General features: G+C 43.1%; 1 protein-coding gene across 1 annotated transcript in view; it reads right to left on the bottom strand.

Moving 5' to 3' along the window:
* MCM3AP (minichromosome maintenance complex component 3 associated protein) overlaps positions 1–22,988 on the bottom strand; it is a 693,444-nt gene that overhangs the window by 214,330 nt on the left and 456,126 nt on the right. The window contains exon 17 of the mRNA XM_085645158.1: positions 10,922–11,074. Within this exon, the coding sequence (XP_085501284.1) occupies positions 10,922–11,074 (153 nt within the window). The remainder of the gene's footprint in view (positions 1–10,921; positions 11,075–22,988) is intronic.

Here is a 22,988-nt window from a genome sequence, read left to right as displayed (position 1 = left end):
TTCCTTAACTTGCTCCATGTTAGTTGAGAGTGCTTCTGAGGTTTCTTCCAGAACTCCTGTTCTGACGGTCAAGCCCTCAATCTTATTGTCCAATGCTTCACAATAGTTCCTTATCTCCATCTGATTTGCAGAGGACTCAGAAAACCCTTTCCTAATCTCCATTGCAAGCGCAGAAAACATCCCCAGCAAAGAGGTGGCTGAGATAGAGCCCTCCCCCTCAAGGATGGCTGTACTAGCCCTAGCAGTGTCACCATTCTGATACTGAACCTTCATAGTCTCTACGTCCGCCCATTCTCCACCAACTGCCTCCTCCATCTCCGATGTTACATCCACATGATTGTCAGAAGTTGGCCCTTCCGCTATTAACAGGCTCAGTGGGGGGACTCTGTGATGGTAGACAAACCTCCTATAACCTGCATCCCCAACACCGCTTCTTGACCTACTCAGACTCCTTCTAAATCTTTCACCTGTGGTGTAAACTGTGGTGCATCTATCCCCCCCTGCTAAAACTTAGTCTCCACCTGGTGTGCGGGAGGATAGTGATAAGACATTAACAGATGGAGAAGGGAGGGCGTCCGGGACATACAAGATCCCTGCCATATTTTGATCTTCCACAAGGTTGAGTATCTGAGGGACCGCTTTGAAATAAGATCGAAGAGATGGGGTGATCTTAGAGCCCAGAGATAATACTACCTTAGGACCCTTCACTTTGGTTTTAGACTTAGACTTAGGCTTATGTTTACTTCCTCTAGCCTTCACTTCTGTATTTAGATAGGAAGAGCAAGTAAGTAATTTTATTGTGTTGATTATTTAAAATCTTACAACAGTACATATCAAAAGAGAAAACATTAAAAGTTATATTCCTAATATAAAATCGCATAAAATTACATTACATGGGCTAACTTAGTCAATTAAATATTTGCAATAATTGCCTCACCGAGTTTCTTTTTAACTAAAATTAAGAACTTTACAAAAGAGACATTTAAAATAATATCATCTGGAACCATACATTTAATCACCGCCTGCCTGCATGACCGTATGCTGCGAGAATTAAAATGGGCCTTAAGCAGTCGTTTTCTTTCTTGAAGTAGTTCAGGACAAATACATAGTAAATGAGAAATGTCTTCCTCTCCCCACTTACACATTCTACATTTTGTTTTAGTTTCTTGTAATTCCCATGGGGGAAGATGACATAGCCCAGGCATAGATCCGAATCTCGCTTTAAGCAGAACCTGCTTAATTTTTTCCGTCAACGGGGTCGTCAAATATTTTTGGATCTCCATCTTTTTATATCCATTTAGTACCATCCATGCATGGTTTCTCTTTGTAAGAATGGCCTTATCTTTTATGACAGATAAGTGGGCTGCAGTTTTATTAATAATTTTCTTAAATGATAACTTAGTTATATTTATTTCCCATATTGATGTAATTCCGAATGCTTAGATAGGAAGAGGATTTCCTCCTAACCGATACCTCAGAGCTCTGAGCAGTAAGTGCCTCCCCAACAACTTGTAGAACCACCTTACTTGGCTCATGAATATCCTGCTCCTTATCAGTGGTAGACAACAGGTCGCCAAGTTCTCCAAAAATAACCGCAGGTCCTGGCGCAGACACTGGCGGTAGCCCAGCCAGCGTTTCAATACTTTCAGTATTCTTACCGTAGTCGAGAGCTTCAGAGTCTAACCTTCCTTCCTCGGCTGTTTCCAAAGGAGGTGAGAGTGTTGGTTCCTGCGCCCCTCCTGAAGACGCTTTACCACCTACCCTACTAGCGTTTGCCACATAGGCAGGACCTCGGAATGACTGCCCAAGGCTCAGCAACTTTCTCCCCCGCCTCAGCTCCAGCGCGGCTGTCCAAAGACGCAGCCTCGGCTTCCCCGGGGGCTCTTGCGGTAAAAGTGAAACAGTATGGCCAGATTCTAGCTCCCGGAGCAGCAACTTCTTGGAAAAACGCTGAAAGACTCCCGCCACTCTCAAAGGCACCGCGCTTACAGCAGAGACAGTTGGGGAAAAAAATACACGGCGTTCTCCAACCTCCAAGAACGCACACGGACAGAGGCAACAGGCATCCGGTGGTGAAACGCGGTAATGCATCTTCAACGTAAATTAAAGGGATAACTGCCGATAATCTACCAAAACAACACCCAAAGCAAAATGCATTTTACATGCTTCAAAGTAAAAGTTTGTATTCCTCTGCCACCTCCAGGACATATCTTACTGTTCCGGTCATCAGGAGTTCAGTCGCTGTTTATGGCATGATAGAATAATAGAATGGGGTTGACCCCGACAGGAGCTCACGTCGGAGCACCACGGCAGCCTAGCTAACTGCCGCCATGTTTCCCTCCATTTATTGATTAACCTTGTACAATACTTCCGGAGTACATCAATCAGGACCTTCCGCAGACATAGCAGTACTCTAAGATACAATACTCCTTGTACACTCAAGCCTTTTCGGGGGTCTATGGAATAGAGCCATTGTCGTCAGAACACATTGTAACAGCCTGCAACATACCACCCACTAACTGTACCATCGTGGATGTCTGCCTTCTTTCTATATACCTCCAGTAAATGCTACATGAGTTCCTGAATCTCCTCCCAGCATTGGTGTCCGTATCTGCTGGCAGAGCACAAGGGTTGGCTAGTCTTCATTGTGTAGCTGCTCCCCTTTCCATCTTTTGGCCTACTGGCTCCAGTCTTTTGCTATCTTTATCTAGTGGTGGTCCTGTGGAAGATGATGCATCAGCCCTCCCATGGACTGTCACTAATATGCTGCCCTCAACAATTGCCTTGCAGTGAAAGCTGTGGCTGGTACAGGTCCAACATTTCTAAGTCATTAGGATAATACATTGGTCCACAAGAAGGTTGCTGCTTAAGAGGTGGTGTTTTAGATATTCCAGAAGCTTCCAAACATGAAGTAAAAGGTTGCCGTCTTGATGGCATCAAACCCTTAAGGGCATCCCACAAGCAGCAGCACACCTCATCAAGGGCCTGAAAAAAAAGGACCACATCACTTCCATCCTGATGGAACTCCACTATGTGCCCTTGCCGCCCGCAGAATCTTCAAAATCTACATCACAACAGGCATCCCTTCCTGTGAGGAAACAGGCTTTTGGCAGGTCTCACCCAAAATCTTGCACCCATTTTGACTGCTAAGCACAGGTGGGCTCTGAAGTGCCCTGAGCCCTGCTAATCAGGACTCAGTGCAAATGCCCTGATCCTTAGAAAACATACATGGTTAATTAGCTTATACCCAATGGGCATAGCTTAACTTACATGTAAGTCCCTAGAATATAGTATCAGGGATACCTAGAGCCTCTAAGTTAAAGTGTCAATCGCGGACTTCAGCACTAGTTTGTAGTGTAGTTCCTATATCCCGGATAGGCTCTGCGCATTGGAATAACATACACTATAGATTTAACATAGGACTACGGTCAGTATGTCTCTATCGAGTATATTAAACGTAATTACTTGTGTGTGCCAGCTAACTCAGAGGTCACAAGAAACTTCTTGAATATACAAGAAGGGATTAGTCTCTGACAACCGCATAAACATGACAACTTTGTTTCCTTTTAGAATCGGAACAGTCTCAGAATCGTGGAAACAATAGATAACAGTTTCACTCAGTCAATCGTGCATGCTTCGTTTCTACAGAATTGCACAGCAATAGAGAGACGGGCATTTCAATAAAAGGGTTTATTGAACAGTCCTATTTCTCATGCAAGAGATATGAATTGCTAAAATCGTAAGACAGACTGCGAAGTACAATATGTACGAGGTTAGCAGTAAGATAAAATAATACTGTAATAGCATGGTTTGTAGCTATGACATATTTTAATAAAAATACATACATATATAACATAAGCTAAAATGTGATACTCATCTGATGCTTCTAAATTGTTCTATCCCAGTGTACCTAACCTAAGTGCAGTACGAGGTTTGAAGTAGGTGCTATTTCTAAAGTATAGCTAGCTATATTTTAGTTTAGCCAAGAGTGGCCAAAAGTTTCTTTAAGTTCTAGTCAGCTCCATACCTGCGAATGAGAGAGGTTGGAATCTCTTTTCTGGACTCGATTGTCTAACCCCCCGCAAGGGAAGTCAGAGAGCACTGGAGCTGGATTCTCTGCGAGGAGGATGGCAGCGTCAGGTCAGTGCATCAGGCTGGAACTCTATCTCCTTCCGAACTTGCCGTGGCGAATCGCGTAGACTGGGTTGGATCGAATCCTCCAGGGACCGCAATTTGCCAGGGCAAGTGCTGGTATATTTATACCTTGAAGGTGTCTAGGAATGCCAGTATTGACGTAAAAGTCGGGCAGAGGAACGTCATGAATGAACCTCTAAGGAATAGATGTTCATACATACTTAAGTTCTTGGAGAAATCAATATTCAAGCGGAGGGTAATTCCTAAAGGCTTAAGGGTCTGGTTTTTCAAGAATTCGTTGTGACATGGATGGACGGATGTAGGTGGCCATGCCTGTATTTGGTTTCTACGGACAATGTCTAAATAAGGGCCGGATGTCTATGTCCAAATAAGGGTAATGTGAATTGTACCTATATAAGGGCATAAATCGGGGAACCTATATACGGAATCTAAATCTGCACACAACAAGTTGTGCCACCACGAGTATGACAAATTAAGGCATGCCTCCCAGACTGCCACTGCAGACTGATAGAGTAGTTTAACACTGTTAATTAAACCATTTCAGGCAATTGCAAAGCCCAAACTCCCTTTTGAATATGTGTAAGTCACCCCTACAGCAGGTCTGTCGAGTCACAAAGCATGGTGAAGCATATTTAAAGGTAGAACATGTGCTTGACATGTTTCTAACAGTATAAACCAAAGACTGTCGTTTTTACTATAAGAGTGATGGTAGCCCTACTGGCAAGTACAGAGTTACATGCTGACAACTCACACTGCTAACTTCTTTTTGGGACTAACAAAGTTGGTACTTCAAGGTATCAAACAACTCGTTACATCAAGCCCAACTTGATGCCCAAGTTGAAATTAAAGTGACTTGTTGCCTCATGCAACTTTTACCCAGTATTCCAGTGGCCATTTGCAGAGGCTGGCCACGAGACAACCTCCTCACCCCTCAGGAGAAGTGTCAATAGTTCCCAGGACAGGTAACAATAGAGGCCTGCTAGTGGAGGCGTTACCTCCTCCTGGCAGGAAGCCACACAGGGTGTTATCCCAAAAGGCGCTCTTCAAAGGAGAAGCCTCCTTTGGAAGGCAAATGGCGAACACACAATAGAGAGGGGCTGCTCTTTTGCTGGGGTCGACAGGTTAGAGTCTAGGATAAAAAAAGGGGGAGGGGGCCCACACTGGCCAAACCATTTTTTTCATGGGCGTGTAGCCTAAAGGTAGATACACCGATAGGGAGGGCTACCAAGCACCACACACCAAGACAGGGGTTCCAACATCTTGAGAGGGGGCAGAATAGACCACTCTGGGATAGCAAGATGCCACACTCAGTACAAGCGCGAAAACAAAAAGCGAGGCAACAGACCTTCTCCATGTCTGCACACAGGATCTGGAATGACATCCTCATATCTATCATGTCTTCCCCAACCCTGCTCCAATTTAGAAAGGAGCTGAAGACACGCCTGTTTAAAACTAACTACATTATGACGCACCCAAAGTCTACTGTAACTCTCAGAAACCGGCAACTCCTCCAATCACAAGTAGATTGTCTTGCTTTGAATCCTATACAGTGCTAAGCTGCCTTTTATCAAAGTACACACTGTATAAATATCATACACAAACACTTATGTATGCGGGTTCCTGCTAGGTGGCCTTTTAATTATCTTCTACCTTTGGGGTACTGCCTAGTAAGAAGCTGCCTCCTTGAATGGTTCTCCACGTTTGTAAATACTCACTAGTATTGGTTTTAATTGTTTTATTTTCTGTGTAGGTAGAAGAGTTGCTAATAGAAAAAAGGCTCAGACTATTCCTCTCCTAACTGGACCCCAAAGAAGTATGTTGCTGTTTTAACTATAGCACGATACAAAGAAAGGCCTTTTATTATCCACTTTGGACTGGATTTCTAATTTCTTTAGAATCTCATAAAACTCCTTTTAATTCTTCAGCAATGTTGTTATTTTGGCCTCTAGGCCTCACTTCTTTTTTGACAACAAGGGACATTTCTTGATGTTGTGTATCGAGCCTTATCTTATCAGGGTGGGATGAGTTAGCCTATGATGAAGCGTGCCACATAAGTGTAGGTGAGTTTTTCTTTTCCATAATGAACAAGGCTGGTTCCCTCTGACCCTTGCCCAACAATTAGGATCATTTTATCTGGCACGTTATTTCATCTGTAGCCCATCTTTTCTGTGTCTCACCAGGCCTTTGGCCAACAGTTCCTACATGTGAGCGCATCAGCCCTCAATGGATGCATCCTTTATGTAACTACTCTGGCTGATGAAGGATGTAAAGTGAGGCCTGCAGTGAGATTACTGGGAAACCTCCACTATAGCAGCACCTGTCTCAGCAACCTTATTATATGGACCATGTTTTTCCATAAGCCAGCTATCTGCTTCCACTGACGGTCCTGTTCTTGATGAACGGGTATCATCTGGAGCCTGCAAAAGAGGGATCGGTCTATGCACAATGCCATCAGGCTCAGCAGAGATTTGTATGACCTTACTATGACTAACTGCTTGGCTGATATGGTTTTCACCATGGCTTGGAGCTTCACTGCTTTGTTCAGTGAAAGATACAACTTTCCCCAATGTGTGGCCGTTATTACTCACAAGAACTGAAGTTTCGTCCTTGGTTCCAAAGAGGAATTGTCGATGTTTTGTGTTGCTCATAATCTGTGAAACAGACTGATGCAGGCAATATTAAAAGTCTTTGCCTCTTTCTTTAATGGAGCCTTAACGAGCCATTTGCCAAAGCATGTGTATACTTAGTAACCCCGTTGTCTGCTAGGCAGTTGGTGAAAATGCATGGTGCAGACTTCAGGTCGATTCAAAGAATCTTTAACGGACAGTGGTGCCCCGCCGCTGAAAAAAGGAGTACATCCATTGTTTCCCTGAATACTGAGATGTGGAAATACACATGCTGGCAGGCAGGTAATCTGCTTCCTAACGCATAAGGAGGACTTTGGGAGCGTTAACAAGCAAAAATATTTTCTTTAGGAACTACTTCAGCTTCGAGGTCTAGAATAACCCTTCATTATTCCCTTTTACTTTTGATAAAAAAAGAATCTGGAGTAAAATCCCTTGTTTCTCTGGAATCTTGAGATCATCTCCATTACTTCCTTGAGGAGAAGGAGGATCATTTTCTGTAATGGCTCCCTCAAGAGAAGATTATGTTCCTTCATGGGTGGGCAGACAAGTACTTTCTTTACAAACTACAGAGTGTGTCCTGAGTGTACAATCTGCAGCACTCATTAGTTTGATATTTTGGACTCCCATTGTGGGAAACAATTAAATCCCTCCCTCGACCTGCTGAGCTGGAGATGGTACAGGGCAGCCAGGGGTAAGAGTCAAACTCTTTTGGTTGTCCCGAGAACGCGAGTGGTGCTCCTTTTGTACCCAGAAGGCCTGCAAGATCTTTGCTTTTGATTTCCGTTGCTTGCTCACATCTGCACTGTCGTGGGCATAATTATGGCCAGCCATGACCTTCATATTGGTGAAATGTCCCCTGTATATCTGGGATCGTCATAGGCCACGAAACGTGGCAGAACCAAGATGCAGATATTGCAGAACCCCAAGGATATAGCAGCGTCTTCAATGATGGTATTGTTGCTGAAGGAGTCGTTGTGGTCAAAACAGATCTCTTCATGTTTCATGACGTTGCCTGTCCCATAGGTTTCAATAAGGGTGTCGTCAAAGAGGTAGTCGTTTAGGACATGGATGTTTTCATGATCGTAAATGAGGATGACTAAAACATCACTGTTGAGAATGGCATTCCAGTCAGGTTGTCAAGAAAGCTAGATTTTCACACAGTTTTTGAGAAGGCTTGTGCTTATCCTTCCTGGAGAATTCTCTTGAGAAACTCCAATTATTTCATGCGAGGGGGTGGCTCAGGCACTTTATAGCATATCCAGCTCGGGAAATGTAACGTTTCCTTTTTTGCACTGCCTTCATGGAAGAGCTTTAGACCGAATCATCCACAGATGAGGGCCATCCTCTTTGGAAGTCTGCATTTTTTTCTCCAGCAAATATAATTCCAACCTCCTCTCCCTATACTTCAGGGTTATGGGAGGAAAGGGTTAACAGGTGTTGCAGTGTGAAGCCTTGTGCATTGGATAAAGCAATTAATTACACTGCTCATCAGAGTCACCAGTATAGATCTTTTTCTGTCCACAGGTGAAGCCTGATTTGAAAAGAGATTATTTCTCTCCTTTAGTCATGATGATAATTAGCGACAGAGAAGAGTTTTCCCTGACCTAGAAAACAGAGATTTCCCACTAAATTCCTCCAAAACAACTAACAAAACACTGAAAGCTGATGATTAGGCAGGTTCATATTCAGGGTAGACCAGGAAAGTAACCGTATTAAGTCAAACAGAGGTTAGAGCAGCGCTTTTCTCGGGAACACCTTCATACATGACAAGCATCAAATCTGAGCTAGGGTGGCCTTCAGGGGGTGAAGAATAGCAAAGCACTTTCTCTTCAATGGCTGAAGTTTGGGTTGTTTCAAATGAGGTGACTGTGCTACTGAACAAACAGTGTGATTGAGGCCTACAGCCATTTAAACATTGTTCATAGTTATTTAAATGTACCAGGGATTCCCAAGCCTGGGCATGGTGAGTGATTCAACATGTGAATACATGAAAGATCCAATGCTGGAGAAGAAGGAAGAGAATTTCAGACCCAACACAAGAGAGCAGAATAAAGTACAGCATGTGAGTCTTGAGGACAGCCATGTATCAAAACTAGGATAACAAGTAAGGAACATCTCGATCGTGGGATCTTCAATTATATCATCAGAAAATAGAATAGCAGGTACATCCTTTAAAAACTGAAGAGGATGAATCAGGAGAACAGACAACTTTCACAAAGAGATATGTGTCAACTCACAGAGTCCAAGCAAAACTGCCATATTGCATATATGAGTTATAACGATACACTGCACAGGAGCAGCAGTGGCTGCATCACATGAAATGAGCATTTAGCCCACCGAGAATTGGTATTTTGCTATCACAGTAGTAGGGAGTGGCATATTACTATCAATGAATTTATTAGAGATAGCTAACCAGAAGTATTCATTTTATAGCGGAGAAAGAGGTCATTGGTTTTCCTAATTGTTTTTGTGTTTGTCCAAACGCCATCCCAGAGACCTTTATACATCTCTCATCTGGAAAAAGGGTTTTGAAAAAGGTCATCTAATTAATTTGAAAGTCCTGAATTGCACCCTAAAGGAAAAAGTTTATGTTCTCTAAAATACCTTTTTTGCATTGAAAACAGTGAAAGGTTTCTATGAGCCACCAGCATGCATCTCACTCACCCTATAATGAAATGACGTCTAAATTACATTTCAAGGCTTTCCGAGGGAAGGTAGATGTGTGCATTTCTTCTAAAGTAGGACTCATTCATTTCAATGGTTCTATAGTAAAGTCTCCAAGTGGGAGAAAGTTTCTCACAAATGGAAAGACTTTCTGTAACCATCTTTAAAAATAAAATCCATACATCTCTCCAACTGTCCTGGTGCGTCTAGGCCCTATACACCCTTCAAAAAACTGTTAAGAGCATATGATGGACCAAGGTGATTAATATCTAATACACATCGCACACTATAGCATTCTACATCCCTTCGTACCTACTCCTACCAATCAAGCAATGGGACGCCCTTTGGAGGGACACACCCAAAACTTATTCAAGCTTATCCCTTAGTGAGACAGCGTACAAGCTAATGCTCCAATTGTATTATACACCAGCCCGCCTCTCCACCAATTACACCACACCACATCTTCCCTCTGCTGTCGCTGCAGTTTGGCAGTTGGAAACTTTTGTCACATATGGTGGTCATGTAGCCCCATCACTACCTACTGGGAAGAAATGCTGGGACACATTAAAGCCACCATAGGATATCCGCTTTCTGCTTCCTACCTTATGGTTATCCTTGGTGTCCAGCCTCTTCATTATAAGTGATGACACGCTGACTGGAAGCTCACTAGTCACTTGCTCCATGCTGCGCAGCAGCTTGTGGCACGGGCATGGAAAAAGACTTCTGTCCCTTCCATTGCTCAATGGTTCACTCGTCTATGACATGTGCTGGTGATGGAACAACCCTCCCACAACATAACACACATTGAGGCTAAAATTCAATATGTTTGGCGCTCACTGATCCACTATACGACTTGCTTGTAACTTACATGTCTCAATCCTCTGAGGTGAAGATCTCTGTGGCTCTTTGATAGACCCCCCTCCCCCAGAGCTCACACACAGCGACTGGCCCCCCTATTCACCTCACTACTAATAATGACCACCAACGCACTACTGTGTGACATTGTCTGAATCTTCTAACTCTATCAAACAGACTTGACCAGGAATTGTTGTATTTTGCTGTTTCACGGTTCTTTCTTTTTGCTTTGAGACATGCTATGCTGTGGATGCCCCCTGGGCGCACCTATTCATCAACTGTGTGACCCTTTATTTCCTCGCAATATTTTTGCCCTATGCATACTTGCTTTGTGCCAACTGGTCTACTGCCATATTATGTTGGTCCCTGGCAGCCATGTCGTACTTTGTTGTAATCAATTGAAAGATTTCAATAAAAAGACTGAGCAAAAATAAAAAATAAAAAGAATTCGATGTTCATGCGAACAAGGAAAATTATAAGGCAATAGCATTTTGACAAATCTTTCCATACCTCCCATTAGTAATACTCCTTTCTATTAATTCTGCGGGTGTATACACTAACAATGCTGGCTCTGCTCGACTTTGCAATGAGTTGCAGTAAACCTCATCTGTTCCTCTTACCTCTGTAGGTACTTGCAGTAACACTGTAGCTCCTGTAAAGCTTGCTTTGCAGTTAGGAATATTTCTTCCGTTAGGAAAAGCCCAGTCAATTCATGAGACACCTGCTGTGAACAGCGAGCAATTCGTTGCCTCTTATCTTCGTCAAAGGCAGAACTGAGGGCAGAGGAATAAGTGCAATTAAAATGCAATTCATTGGGTAGGTGGGTGTGGACAGTGGATGGAAGAAAAAAAGAGAAATAAAAGGGATGGGATCAGCAATTACCAGGACAAACAGAGGGGAATCTGCGAAAATGTTACAAAAAAAAAAAATAACACTAAAGAACTGCAACATAAACAACTACAACAAAAACATCTCAGATGTGTATTCAATGCTGAAAGACGCCCAAAACATTGAATAAAAATCAAATAAATGAAAAATCAACAACAAATACAAACAAATAGCACTTACCCACACTAACCAACTCACCCGCTCAACCCTTCTATTGAAATAGAAGCCTTAATTTAAATTGCTTTTTTCTTATTCATGAAAACATGTTTTTGCTCTTTATGTTTGTTGTTTTTATAAACCCACAGACAGAGTAATAAGTGTGTGAAATGGGTATTCAGTGGAAGGGGCAAAGAGAGAGGAGCAATAAAGAAAGGGATATGCACTCTACCCTGTGAGCATCTGCTTGTCGTTGGTAGTGATGTATATTCACATGCTCGCCACACTTCTGCTATCTAATGTTGGACACAGATGTTTGCAAGTTGTTTCTGATCAAATAACTTTTGGTCGTAAGATAAGAAACAAAAACAATTTGCAGATATCTGACCCAACATTAGACGGAAAGAATGAGCAAAGCATGTGTACATACAAGCTCACCTGCTACAGAAATATGAGTTTACATGGAGGATGGACAGCTGAGTTATAAGTACAAAGTAATTGGTATGAATATGAAAGGTAGAAGAGGAATACATTCAATTAGAAGGGTAATAACCAGGAATGACGAGCAGCATTTAAGCACAATGAATTTACCTTTGGTAAAATATATTTCTAGGGTACAATCTTCTGGCAGATTCCCCCACCTTTGAAACAGCCCCCAAGCATCAGACTAGTCTTAAAAAGATTTCCCAGCCGTAAACATGAGGCTCCACATCACCTGTCTATAAAAAGGAGCTGATGACAGTTCCTGATACTTTTTCCAGGCCCCAGAGGGTGTGCAGAAGAACCAAGGGAACATCAATGACAGCGATAACAACAACCCAAACACATACTTTGTTATGTTATATGTATTTTTATCGCACAATATTACTCGTGAGGGTATCTTGGCATGCCGCAGAAGAGTAAGGCTAGCCATGTGTGGATCTATGCAAAGAGTCAAGTCTTAAGCTTCTTGCAGAATTCAAGAAGAGAGGAGGAGGCTCCGATGTGGTATGGGAGGCCATTCCATGCTTTAGGAGTGATGTTCAACCAGGGCCAACCTCGTATTCTGTTTTTGTATACGTCAGTAAGAGTGCCAGTAAGAGTGGCAGAGTGGCGGTGCCTTGAGGATTGGTGGAAATGTAAGTGGCTATTCAGGTAGGCTGGGAATATGCAGTGCTTTGTATGTGTGGGTGAGGAGCTTGAACTGTGCACACTAGTGTATGGGTAGCCAGTACAGGCCTCTCAGGTGAGATGTCATAAGGGACCGGCGTGGGAGGTTAAGGATGAGTCTGGCCTTTGAGTTCTGGACAGTCTGTAGTCTTTTCATGAGTTGCTTGGTGATTACTACATAGAGAGAGTTAAAGTAGTCTAGTCTGCTGGTGATGACTGCTTGGGTGACGGTCTTTCAAGTATTGTTTGGTAGCAACTTGATTTTTTTTCAACATCCTCACTGTATGGAAGCAGGATGTGGCGACGGAACTGAACAGCTTGTTGTCGATGATGATCCGGAGTGTTCATGCTTGTGGGCAGGGGTGGATCCTAGGTCTGTATGCCACCAGACGGAGTCCCATGGGAGGCATCTTTTCCTGAAAATTACAACTTTAGCCTTGTCAATTTTCAGCTTGAGGCAGCTGGCTTTATTCATGTGGCCACTTCGGTCATGCAGTTCAAGTTGCTTCTTGTTCTGGTGTTTTGTCCGAAAGGGATAGTAGCAGTTGAGTCTCATTTTCTTAGGTGAATAGGTAGATGTTGTGTGCTCGAATAACACAGAAGAGCCTTAATGAATGTTTAGCAAATATATGCAGATATGAGCATGTGACTGCACTGTACAGGTCAGTCACTAGAACACCTCTGGTGAGATGTGTAAGAAGCCACTGATCTAGTGGAGTGGATAGGAATACCCTCCAAAGAGCCTTTCATGGAGAAGGCTTAGAAGAGCTTAATGAATAGGATGAACCAGCATGAGGTGGTGTACTTTGTCACCACCTAGTCATTCTTGGCTCCGGAACAGCCACCTAATAGCTTGTCATCCCCTGTCTCTTAGTAAGTGCAGTTGATGTAGTAGACCAACTTGTACTAGTAAAAAGAAAAACTGTAAAAGGCGGATAAACTGAAAGGGCCTGAAGTTCTCCAACCCTACATGTAGAAGTTATTGCAACTAACAACACTGTCTTCAAAGTAAGACGCTGAACTGGACAACTGTAAGTCTGCTCAAAAGGAGATGTTATAAAGAAAGTCCACACAGGAATTAAATCCCACTGAGAAACAATCAATGGAAAACAAGTAGAGCAAACCTTTCAGAAGAAAACACCCACTAAAGGTGACCTAAACAATGAAGGCTACTCAGGGAGGCACATGAAAGATGACTGGGCAGCCTGATAACCCTTCTCTGTAGCAACAGCAAACTCCCTCTCTTGAAGACAGAGTGTAAAACACAGAACGGCATATAGGAGTGATTTAAAGGGATGAAAGTCTTCTGACTACACCTTTGCACAAATTTGTTCCAGCTAACCAAACAGGTGGATTTTGTAATGGCAGTCAAGATAACAACTGCAACTTCATCAAGGAAGCTGGTACTGCTCAATCATCGCACATGCAGCAGTTAAGAATTGGGGTGGAGGACCTGGCCATCCTGGTACAAGAGCATGTATGTCCTGAGCAGGAATAGAAGAGGTGCTGAACGTGGAGTGCAAACAGATCGAGGTACCAGGTCCCCCATGCCCAACCCGGAGCAAGTAGAATCAGTGGAAGCATCTGAGGCAGGCCCTGAGACTGGCTGAACCTGAAGTGTCCCCCCAAGTGAGCCATTCACAGGGAAGCGTATGGCACAAAACTGAGGACACTTCCTGAACTGGGCCGTGAAGAAGAGATCGACACCTGGGCATCCTAAGAAGACTGCTTCTGTCACTTTGGAGTGAAGTTTGCATTTGAGGCCCTCCAGTAACTGGTGACTTAGAGCACCCACTCTCATGTTAAGTGAACAAGTCAGGTGAGCTGCTTTGCCTGTTGAAACAACAGACAGTGGAAGTGTTGTTTGAAAGGATATGAATGGCACTCCCAGATAATGAACAGAGAAATGCATTCAAGGCAAGGCAGATTTCCTGCAGTTCTAGCATATTTATATGTCAATAGTGCTTTGAATCAGAAAAGTCCTGCGAGGCCAGCGAGGATGTGCCCTTGACCATGGTTAGCCCATACTTGCAAAGGGCTGAACAAATGACCTACCTCAAAGTTTGAGGGGGTCTATCCACCATTGGAGGTCTGGATGAACAGACTGATACATCTGCAATTGAGCCAGCGGTGGCCCCTCCATTAGGCCAGATGAGCGCCCTCCGCCCTGCCACCACCCTCAAATGAAACAATAATAAAACTGTTTTTAAACCCGATTTTTAAATCGTTTTATTTTAATCCCCCTGGACCTGCCCCAGGACTCGGACGAGTGGTGAGCACTGTTACAGTGTGCATGACAGTTTGGCCGGCCGTCTCAGGCCGGCCTAACCGTCATGTACACTGAAGCTCTGGCCAGCCCCAGCTGCGTTGCTGGGGCTGAAGAGAGCAGCAACAGGCTCCCATTCTGCCTGGGAGTGCAAGATGACAGCGCTCAGGCCAATCCTGACTGTCATGCGGCGTCAGGTTTGGATGCAGTGCAGTCTGGGAGCCTGTGCCCAGAAGAAGACTAGAAGAGCGCATGCGGTGATCTTCAGGTAAGTTATTTTATTTTTATTTTTTGGGCCACAAACCCCCGACCCCCCCCCCCCACCTCCCTCCTCCGGGCCACCCCGCCACTTTGGCAGGAGACAGGAAGCTACTGAATTAAGCTAAGAGATTTCCTTTGTGTTGGAGCCCCTCGTGTTGCAGGTATCACTACAGAGCCCTCCTCTGCCATCTGATATGTGGATCCAGCAGGATGCACTAGGCCATGCAACTGAGCAGACCAGTAACACTGGGACATGCTTTTGATCTGAACTCTCAGAATCATCTCTGGAATATCCACATACCTCTGTGCTACATAGAGGTGGGACTTTTGGCAATGTTGGCAAAGGCCCAGTCAGAGGTTATTTTGCACCAAAGATGTTCTATGGCAAGGGACCTCTGCCTTCATCAGTCAGTCGTCCAAGTAATCCATGGAATCACAACAGTCTCAAAGAAGCAGTGACAAACTGGCAGCACTTAAAAGCACGAACAGCGGTCATCAGTCTGAATGGCAAAATCACAAATTGGTAGTGCTGGGACCCCCACAGTGAACCTCAGGCAACAACTGTGAGAGGAGAACTGGAAGATAAAAGTGGGCATACTGGGGACCTAGGAATGCCAACTTATTGCCCACGTTCAGGGCATGCAGGACTTGGCTTAACGAGAGCATTCTGAACCTATTCTGCTGAATGAACTAACTGAGAAGGCGAATATCTAGAATGGGACTCAGACCTCCATAGTTTTGGACCAAGAAACATAGGGAGTAAAATCATGTGCCCCTTTCTTCCAGAGGTAACACTACTATGCCCCTTTGTTCATCAGGGCACAAATCTCTGCCTCCAGACTTGAGGTGTGAGCCAGACAGCACAGCCTGATGGAGGGAAGATGGTCCAAAGGAAGGGAAAGAAAAGTTAGGTCATAAACCCTTTGGACCAGCTGGATGACAGGTGGTCCACTGTGATCCAGTACCAGTTGAGGGACGTTTTCCACCGTCAACGGTAGAAGGCAGTATAAACAAGGGGAAGGAGGGGAGGATTCAGAGGGGCTTTGAGACAACAGATGATAGAGGAGACTGGCAGTGGCATAACAAAACCTTTGTTTTAACCTACTTGTAAGGTACTACTTGGAGGGGGGGGGGGATCACTGCATGCACTCCAGCGCGCAGTGGCACAACCACAGAGTGCAACAGGTTACACAGACACATGATCTGAAATTAGACAGCAGGAACCTGTCAAGCAAAAGAGAAGTTACAGGCTCAGTTCTCACAGAATAGCCAGAATTCATGTTGTACAGGCTTTAACATCAGACTTCAGAATATTAGGTTCCATTAAAGTGTTTTCTTCAGAAAGAAGAGTGTTTCACATAAAATGTGCAGTACTGGTTTTTAAACATCAGTCACATTTTACACTCCGAAGCAGTGACTTTTATTAGAAAAACTATCCTTAAGGTGATCTAGAACTTTGTAGCGTTGGTATTAAATAGAAATACTTTCTCTTGGATTACATAGAATTTACCAGTCAATGCAACTGAAAGCAAAGTTATCCCTCAAGATAACAAAACATACAGTTTTCAGCATTAGACTCTCTCTCTCAGGTTACAGGCAAGAGGCCAAACACAACAGAGATAATCCTCTAGTTGACCAAAACATATTTCATGATTGATAAAACCTTACAAAAAGCACTTGCAAAATCCCAGGATACCAATGAAAGTCAGTAAGGCACTAGGAACTACACATTTTAAATCAAGCCTCTGAGTTACATGTCCACTCTACCCCACAATGTCCATTTCTTGATGACTTCTGAATTAAGGATTTCCAATACCAAGTGTACCTTAATTATTTTCTCTACGTATATTAGCTTAAATTGTGCACCAAATGTATTCCTGGCATAATGAATGCGAAGCCTTAAAGCTCAAGCGCTGTCAACCTGTAACGTTGTTTTTCATCTTCCACTTTCCCTGTGTCTGCTCCGGCCAACTTGTACAGAGGCACTAGAGATAGACCACGATGAAAAACTACGAAAGGTAGACAACAATGAACCTCACTGTTTTCAGTGGTTGATTTTATGCAATTTCCCTGTTTCTGTGTAGATTACACTTGTTCTGGGGTAATTTTTACATGCAGTTGGGCTGGACTGCATTTTAAGGTTTTCCTAAGAAACTTTGAGCTGAAATGTGTGCATTAGTAGAGCTCTCTTTAGTCGTGGATGCTGAGAAGTGAACGAAGACAAACCATTCTAGTGAAAAGTATTCATAAATATACTGTGCCTTACTGTAGCAAAATGACCTTCATGAATAATTCGGTCAAATGCCTGTCCGACAAGCAACTACCACCATTAAGAGGGAAATGTCTTCGGTGGCAATAATCACTACTACTCACATACACCCCCACCACCATTCCCACACGTCACCCCCTCCCTCACTGAGTTTAGTACTGCCCACACAGTCTGTCACCCTCTTGGTGTTTGCCAAATGTCCCTCATTCTGTACAACCTGCCTGGACCTCATTTGCTCTCCCATATTCTTCTCCAAGAGAAGCCTCCCTATGTAGCAGCTGGGATACTGTAAAGCGGCCTTGTACACATGAACATCCACCAGGGTGACCACCTGTACGTAAATTACATGGATTGTCCCTAATTTCAGCCTGATGTCCATTGTCCATTACCAATTACTGATCTAATTACAGACAGCATTTGTCCATAATTTCAGGACGGATCCTTTTTTACAGCTTTCTGGCATATTATGCAGCTGCGTGATGTATAGATCAGAACTGGCTTCCAGTGCTCCCATAAAGGTTATTGAACAATGAATGGAACATACTTTTAACATATCAAAATAACACTATAGGGCATTTGAAAAGCTCTAGTCTGTTGCCTGTACTACTTTTTTTGGGCTCTATTATGGAGTTCCAATTTATTTTCTTTATTTTACTGTTTATCTCTAATATAATGTGGCACTAAGATTTTTACTTACATAGCAGGTTTTAACTTCACTTGAGTATTGTGATGTTTCTGTAATTGTTGTTAGAGGTGGATAGGTACTGTAATGGATGAATGAATGGATGAACAGGGCCAGATGGATGAGCAATATTGTTAGGTACATGGATGGATAGATCAATAAATGGATGGACGATCGGTGATTGGATGGATGGATGGGTGCTTGGATGAATAGATCTGTGTACATTTACTGGTCTAGTGGGTGGAAGGATAGACACATGGATGGATGGATGGATGGATGTTGGAAGCATTAACAGACTTACAGAAGGATGGGTGGGTGCTTGGATGAAAAGGTAGATCTGGGGGAATTAATGGATCTTGGTGGATGGATGGTTGGATATAGGTGAATGGGTAGATCTTGGTGGGTGCATGGATGGATAGATGGATGAATGAATGAATGAATGAACGAGTGGGAACAAACTCCCACATGCTGAACAATGCACTATTAATCTTTCTGTAAACCTTGGTATCACGTGAGCTTCAGCTCGCTGTTTCAGAGAGGTTGAGGGCTTCTGGTTTGGACTTTGAATTTAAAGAAGCTGCTTTTATCCACTGGAAGATTTTTGAGTAACACCAGAGGGGGTTTTAAAGCCTTGGTGGTCTTCATTCAGACACAAAAACAGGCTCTCTAGGTTTACTGTAATACAATCCAAGGGAGCATCTGACACCGGTAAGATAAAACTACAATGCAGCCACATTGTTAAAGGGGTTGATCGCCTGATGTGACCAGCAGAATAGGCCACTTCCTTTCCCCGTAAAATGCTCGGTTCCCGGATCAGCAATATTTCAGCTGCATTGAATAGGAAGGCAGACTTTAGCTAAGATCCTGTTGGATTTTATGAACAGAAAATAGTTGATAAAAACTCAAATTAGCAAAGAGTAAATGAAAGAATTCCATGAATTGCATTATGCAAAAAATATCAGGCCCAGCCTTAGAACATTCTGGCAGCTGGTGTGGGTCTCTTTAATGCCGTCCTGAGGTAGTGTGAACACATATCCATTAGTTAAATAAACTGTCCATAAATTAAGACTAATGTCCATTGTCTGGTATTGATCTGACAATGTACAGAATGTTCCCATAATTTTAACACTATTCCACTTTCTACAGTGAGCCAGTCCATGTCACATGAAGTTAAAAAGCAGGCTTGTCCATTGTTCATAATTGATTTTTTTACCGGGCGACATTTGTCTAGAATGTTAATGCTGCATCTTGATAACCAGTCATGTGGCTTGCTACATTCTTCAATCACCACCATTAACTGTGGCCATAGTATGTATGCTGACCTTGGATTGGCTGATAAGTGGCATGCTCTCTGCTCAGTGGTCAGATTAGTGTACGCTAGTCATTACCCACTGGCTTGTTAATCTGCCTTTGGCCAGTTGTTGGCCTCTTTTCCTGGGATACACCAAGGAGCCAACTGACCTATGGGTTTATGACCGGATCTCGGTCAACCTAGGTTTTCCTGGGATACACCAAGGAGCCAACTGACCTATGGGTTTATGACCGGATCTCGGTCAACCTAGGTCTACCCTGGCTAGACCAACAGGTAAGGGACTGGACTGACTCAGCCCCTGCCTTCCTCCGCATGGACCACCACAGAATGCCACACATTTAGAGGGCTTTTCATTTCAGTTCCTGGTTTGTCTGCTTTGAACTCTCTCCATTTTGGTGATATAACTTTTTCTCTGACAGGGAGATAATATTGCATGACCTCAAAGTCCAACATGAGGAAAGTGCTTCAAAATTCTACAACGAGGCCAGTAATCGGCAGTGCGAGGGAAGAGCATTTGACACCTATGTCACACGGCATGAAATGGCTGCCAGTAGAGAAGAGGATACATTTTAAGGCACTCATGCAAAATATCTGTGGTTCAGCACTTGCATTGTTGTGCATGGACTGGAAATTTACAGTCCTACCTGAAGAAGCAAAATTCCCCCTTCATGCCTGGATATCAAACAGTTATGAACACATTATAAATGATACTGATAATGATGCTCATAATGACTGCCATTATGGGGGTGACCTCTCCAGGGTGTGTAGATGGTAAAGTCTTCATTGACATGGTAAAGTTGTTAATCAAAGTTAGTAATGAATGACCTTTGGAAGCCTTAGGCACGTTTTTCAACAAAACACATACAAATACAATTACCAAGAAAAGTACATGATATACTTTAGGGTTCTACTAAAGTGAAACATGAACAAGAACTGGGGTGATTTGAAGGGCGAACCATTATTAAAAGAGCAATTGTGCTTTTCAAATGCATTACATGAACCGTTGCTTCAAAACTGGGGGACAAATACGCAGTGTGGAAGGAAGTGTTTCAAGGTGTCGAATGGTGTGCAGTGGATTGGGTGTGCACTGTGCCACAAATGTGGTTCGCTGTTTCAGGGTAATGGTGGAGTGTATCGAAGACTGGAGGCAACTGTGCTGAGTGTGCGGTGCACTGTGCCACAGATTGTGGTTTACTGTTCCAAAGGTGATGGTGGGGCGTATCGAAGTCTGGAGGTCACTGTGCTGAATGTGATGGTGCACTGTTCTGTGGTAGCAGTGCGTTATGCAGTCTGATTGTGCACTGTGCCACTGGTGGGGTGACACTATGCAGTGAGTGGTGGTGCAATTTGTCAGAAGGTGGCTCTGCACTGTTCAGTAATTGATAGTGCCCTGTGCTAGGAGCGCTGGTTCACAATGCCATTGGCTGTGGTACAAGACACCGTGGGAAATGAGACACTCTGGAGCACACCTGGTGTTGCACTGCTAGGCACATTCCTGGTATGATGATTCAGGTGAACATGTGTGGGATTTTTAAAAACTTTTTTCTGGGCTTTTTTTCTGCATCTCATTCATGATTTTATGTTTGACCTGTAATTGATCCAGCCTTCTTCGGCAACTAGCTTCTTTGCTCCAGGAATCTTCATCTGTTGACATGAGACACAGTCAATCATATTGGTGATTTGACCACTGATGTTTTTTAGTCTCTTCTCTTTATTGGCTGTTTGGGAGTAGCTGGCTGCTTCATTATGAATACAAGAGGGACTATTTTACATCTGAAAAGTATACACCATCATCACACATATAATACTTTATCTCATCCATGCACTGTTTACTTAAAGTAATCCTATTTTAATTGTTTTGCAGCACTGCAGTAGGATTTGTTTTCTGTGGCTTTTCTAGTGCTTGTACAAGAACTTGAATCTACCACACGAGAGAGTCTAGGCTAATGGATGCAGGTGTGGGGCAAATAGCATGGAGGGTAGGTTGACAAACTCTGCACTAGTTTAGTCAGAAACAATCACAATGAAATACTCATAAACATGCGCTATCTCCCTCAGATTTGAGTTAAACACTCAACATTTTACTTCCTCTCTCTAGTAGTAGTAGAACCACTGCCTAGAAGCTGGAAATCCACATTAATCAACAGAGAACTGCTTCCGGTACTATCATTTGAGGTAAGGGGGCAGTCAAGAGACAACTGTCCCTTATTTGTCAAATTCTGCTTAGATTGCATATATTTGCTAGTTTAAAAACAAATCTTTTGTAAGTCCAGTTACATGCAATTGTTTGCTTAGTACTGTTGTGAATTATCAATCAATCAATCAACATCTTTATTTCGGCCTGAAAGGCCATAAAAGAGCAAGATGAATATATAGATACAGATTATATATTTTATTATGCAATATACAAATCAAAAAACTACTTTCTTTACTTCCTTTTTAGTCAACTGTCTATTTACTAAATTTTATGTTATTGCTTGAACTACTTGGATATGTCTCTAAAACTGACTTTTTGTGCTGAATTTTAACCTTTTGTCCTGTATTTTTACAGTCAGTGCCAAGAATATGCCTCCATGCTAAGTGCTCACCTCAACATCCACTAATGTTCGACTGCTCACAAGGAGTTGTTTCATATATATATTATCTCGCAACCTTTGCTGCATAATGGCTCTTGTGTGCTCTATGCATCCCGTCCCTTGCTGCTCACTCCCTCCTCCCCAACCCAATGTGTGCGCCCCTCTATTACTGCTGCTGCAATGCTGTACCAGGCCTGTCCCCAGTCCTGAACTCTGAACTCACAAATCAGAGATGTCAGCGATTAGTCTAATTAGTTTCATCATCAAGGTGTAGTTTATTACTTAATTAAACCCATAAACAACGATCACAAAAAGTAAAGAAAGAATAATATACACGAGCCTCATTACACCCTGCATGCAAATTCCATTGATCCATATAATGTTCAAAAATACAATTTTTACAACCCCCTAGTTAAAACCATCCCAGTTCCTTCCAAGATGATAAACGGCCAACTCACATTTTGGTTTATGCAGCCAAAACAATGGTGTAGGCACAGTTTTACAAGATCCATACAAAAGTAACCAAAGGAATAAACACATATAACATGTTTGCAATATTGAAGCAGATCCCGAGCAATGCCCATGTAGGAGAGTACCAACGTGCAGGCCAGGCGGAGCGGTTATCAAAAAGCAATAGATATAAATATTATTTTTGAAGTTTCAGAGCACAGTTCGCCCAAGTAATGCCCATGTAGGGAAATACCTAGTTTAAAACACAAGTGGAGCAGTGCACAGGGGGGTGAACTGTTACAGTATAAATTGACAAGCTATCCATTCAGCGCCAATAAAAGAGGGCTGTTAAAAAGGTAAAGACGGTCATGTAAGAAAAACCAAGTTGAAAAGCAGTGATAGAGCACAAAGCATAGAAATGAAGCACAGGTGAGAAAGGGGGTGGTGATAACCCAATTAAGGACGCTAGGAGGAGCTAAGCCAAAAAGACAGTCCCATTTAAGGAAAATGCTAGTTCCATCATATATGGCCTTAAAGTTCTCCCTACAGCCACGCCCTGGGGACCTGCTTGATGGCATCTGAAATCTCCTTTCTAAACATACAAAGAATTGAACTATTCACTCAATAAGCACGGACAGATGCGAAATACATGCATCAGTTTCCCCAGCAAGCTTGCAA

This window comes from Triturus cristatus, chromosome 3_1 (assembly GCF_964204655.1).
Source record: "Triturus cristatus chromosome 3_1, aTriCri1.1, whole genome shotgun sequence".
NCBI classification, from domain to species: Eukaryota; Metazoa; Chordata; class Amphibia; order Caudata; family Salamandridae; genus Triturus; species Triturus cristatus.
This window is presented reverse-complemented; position numbering and strand designations above follow the sequence as displayed.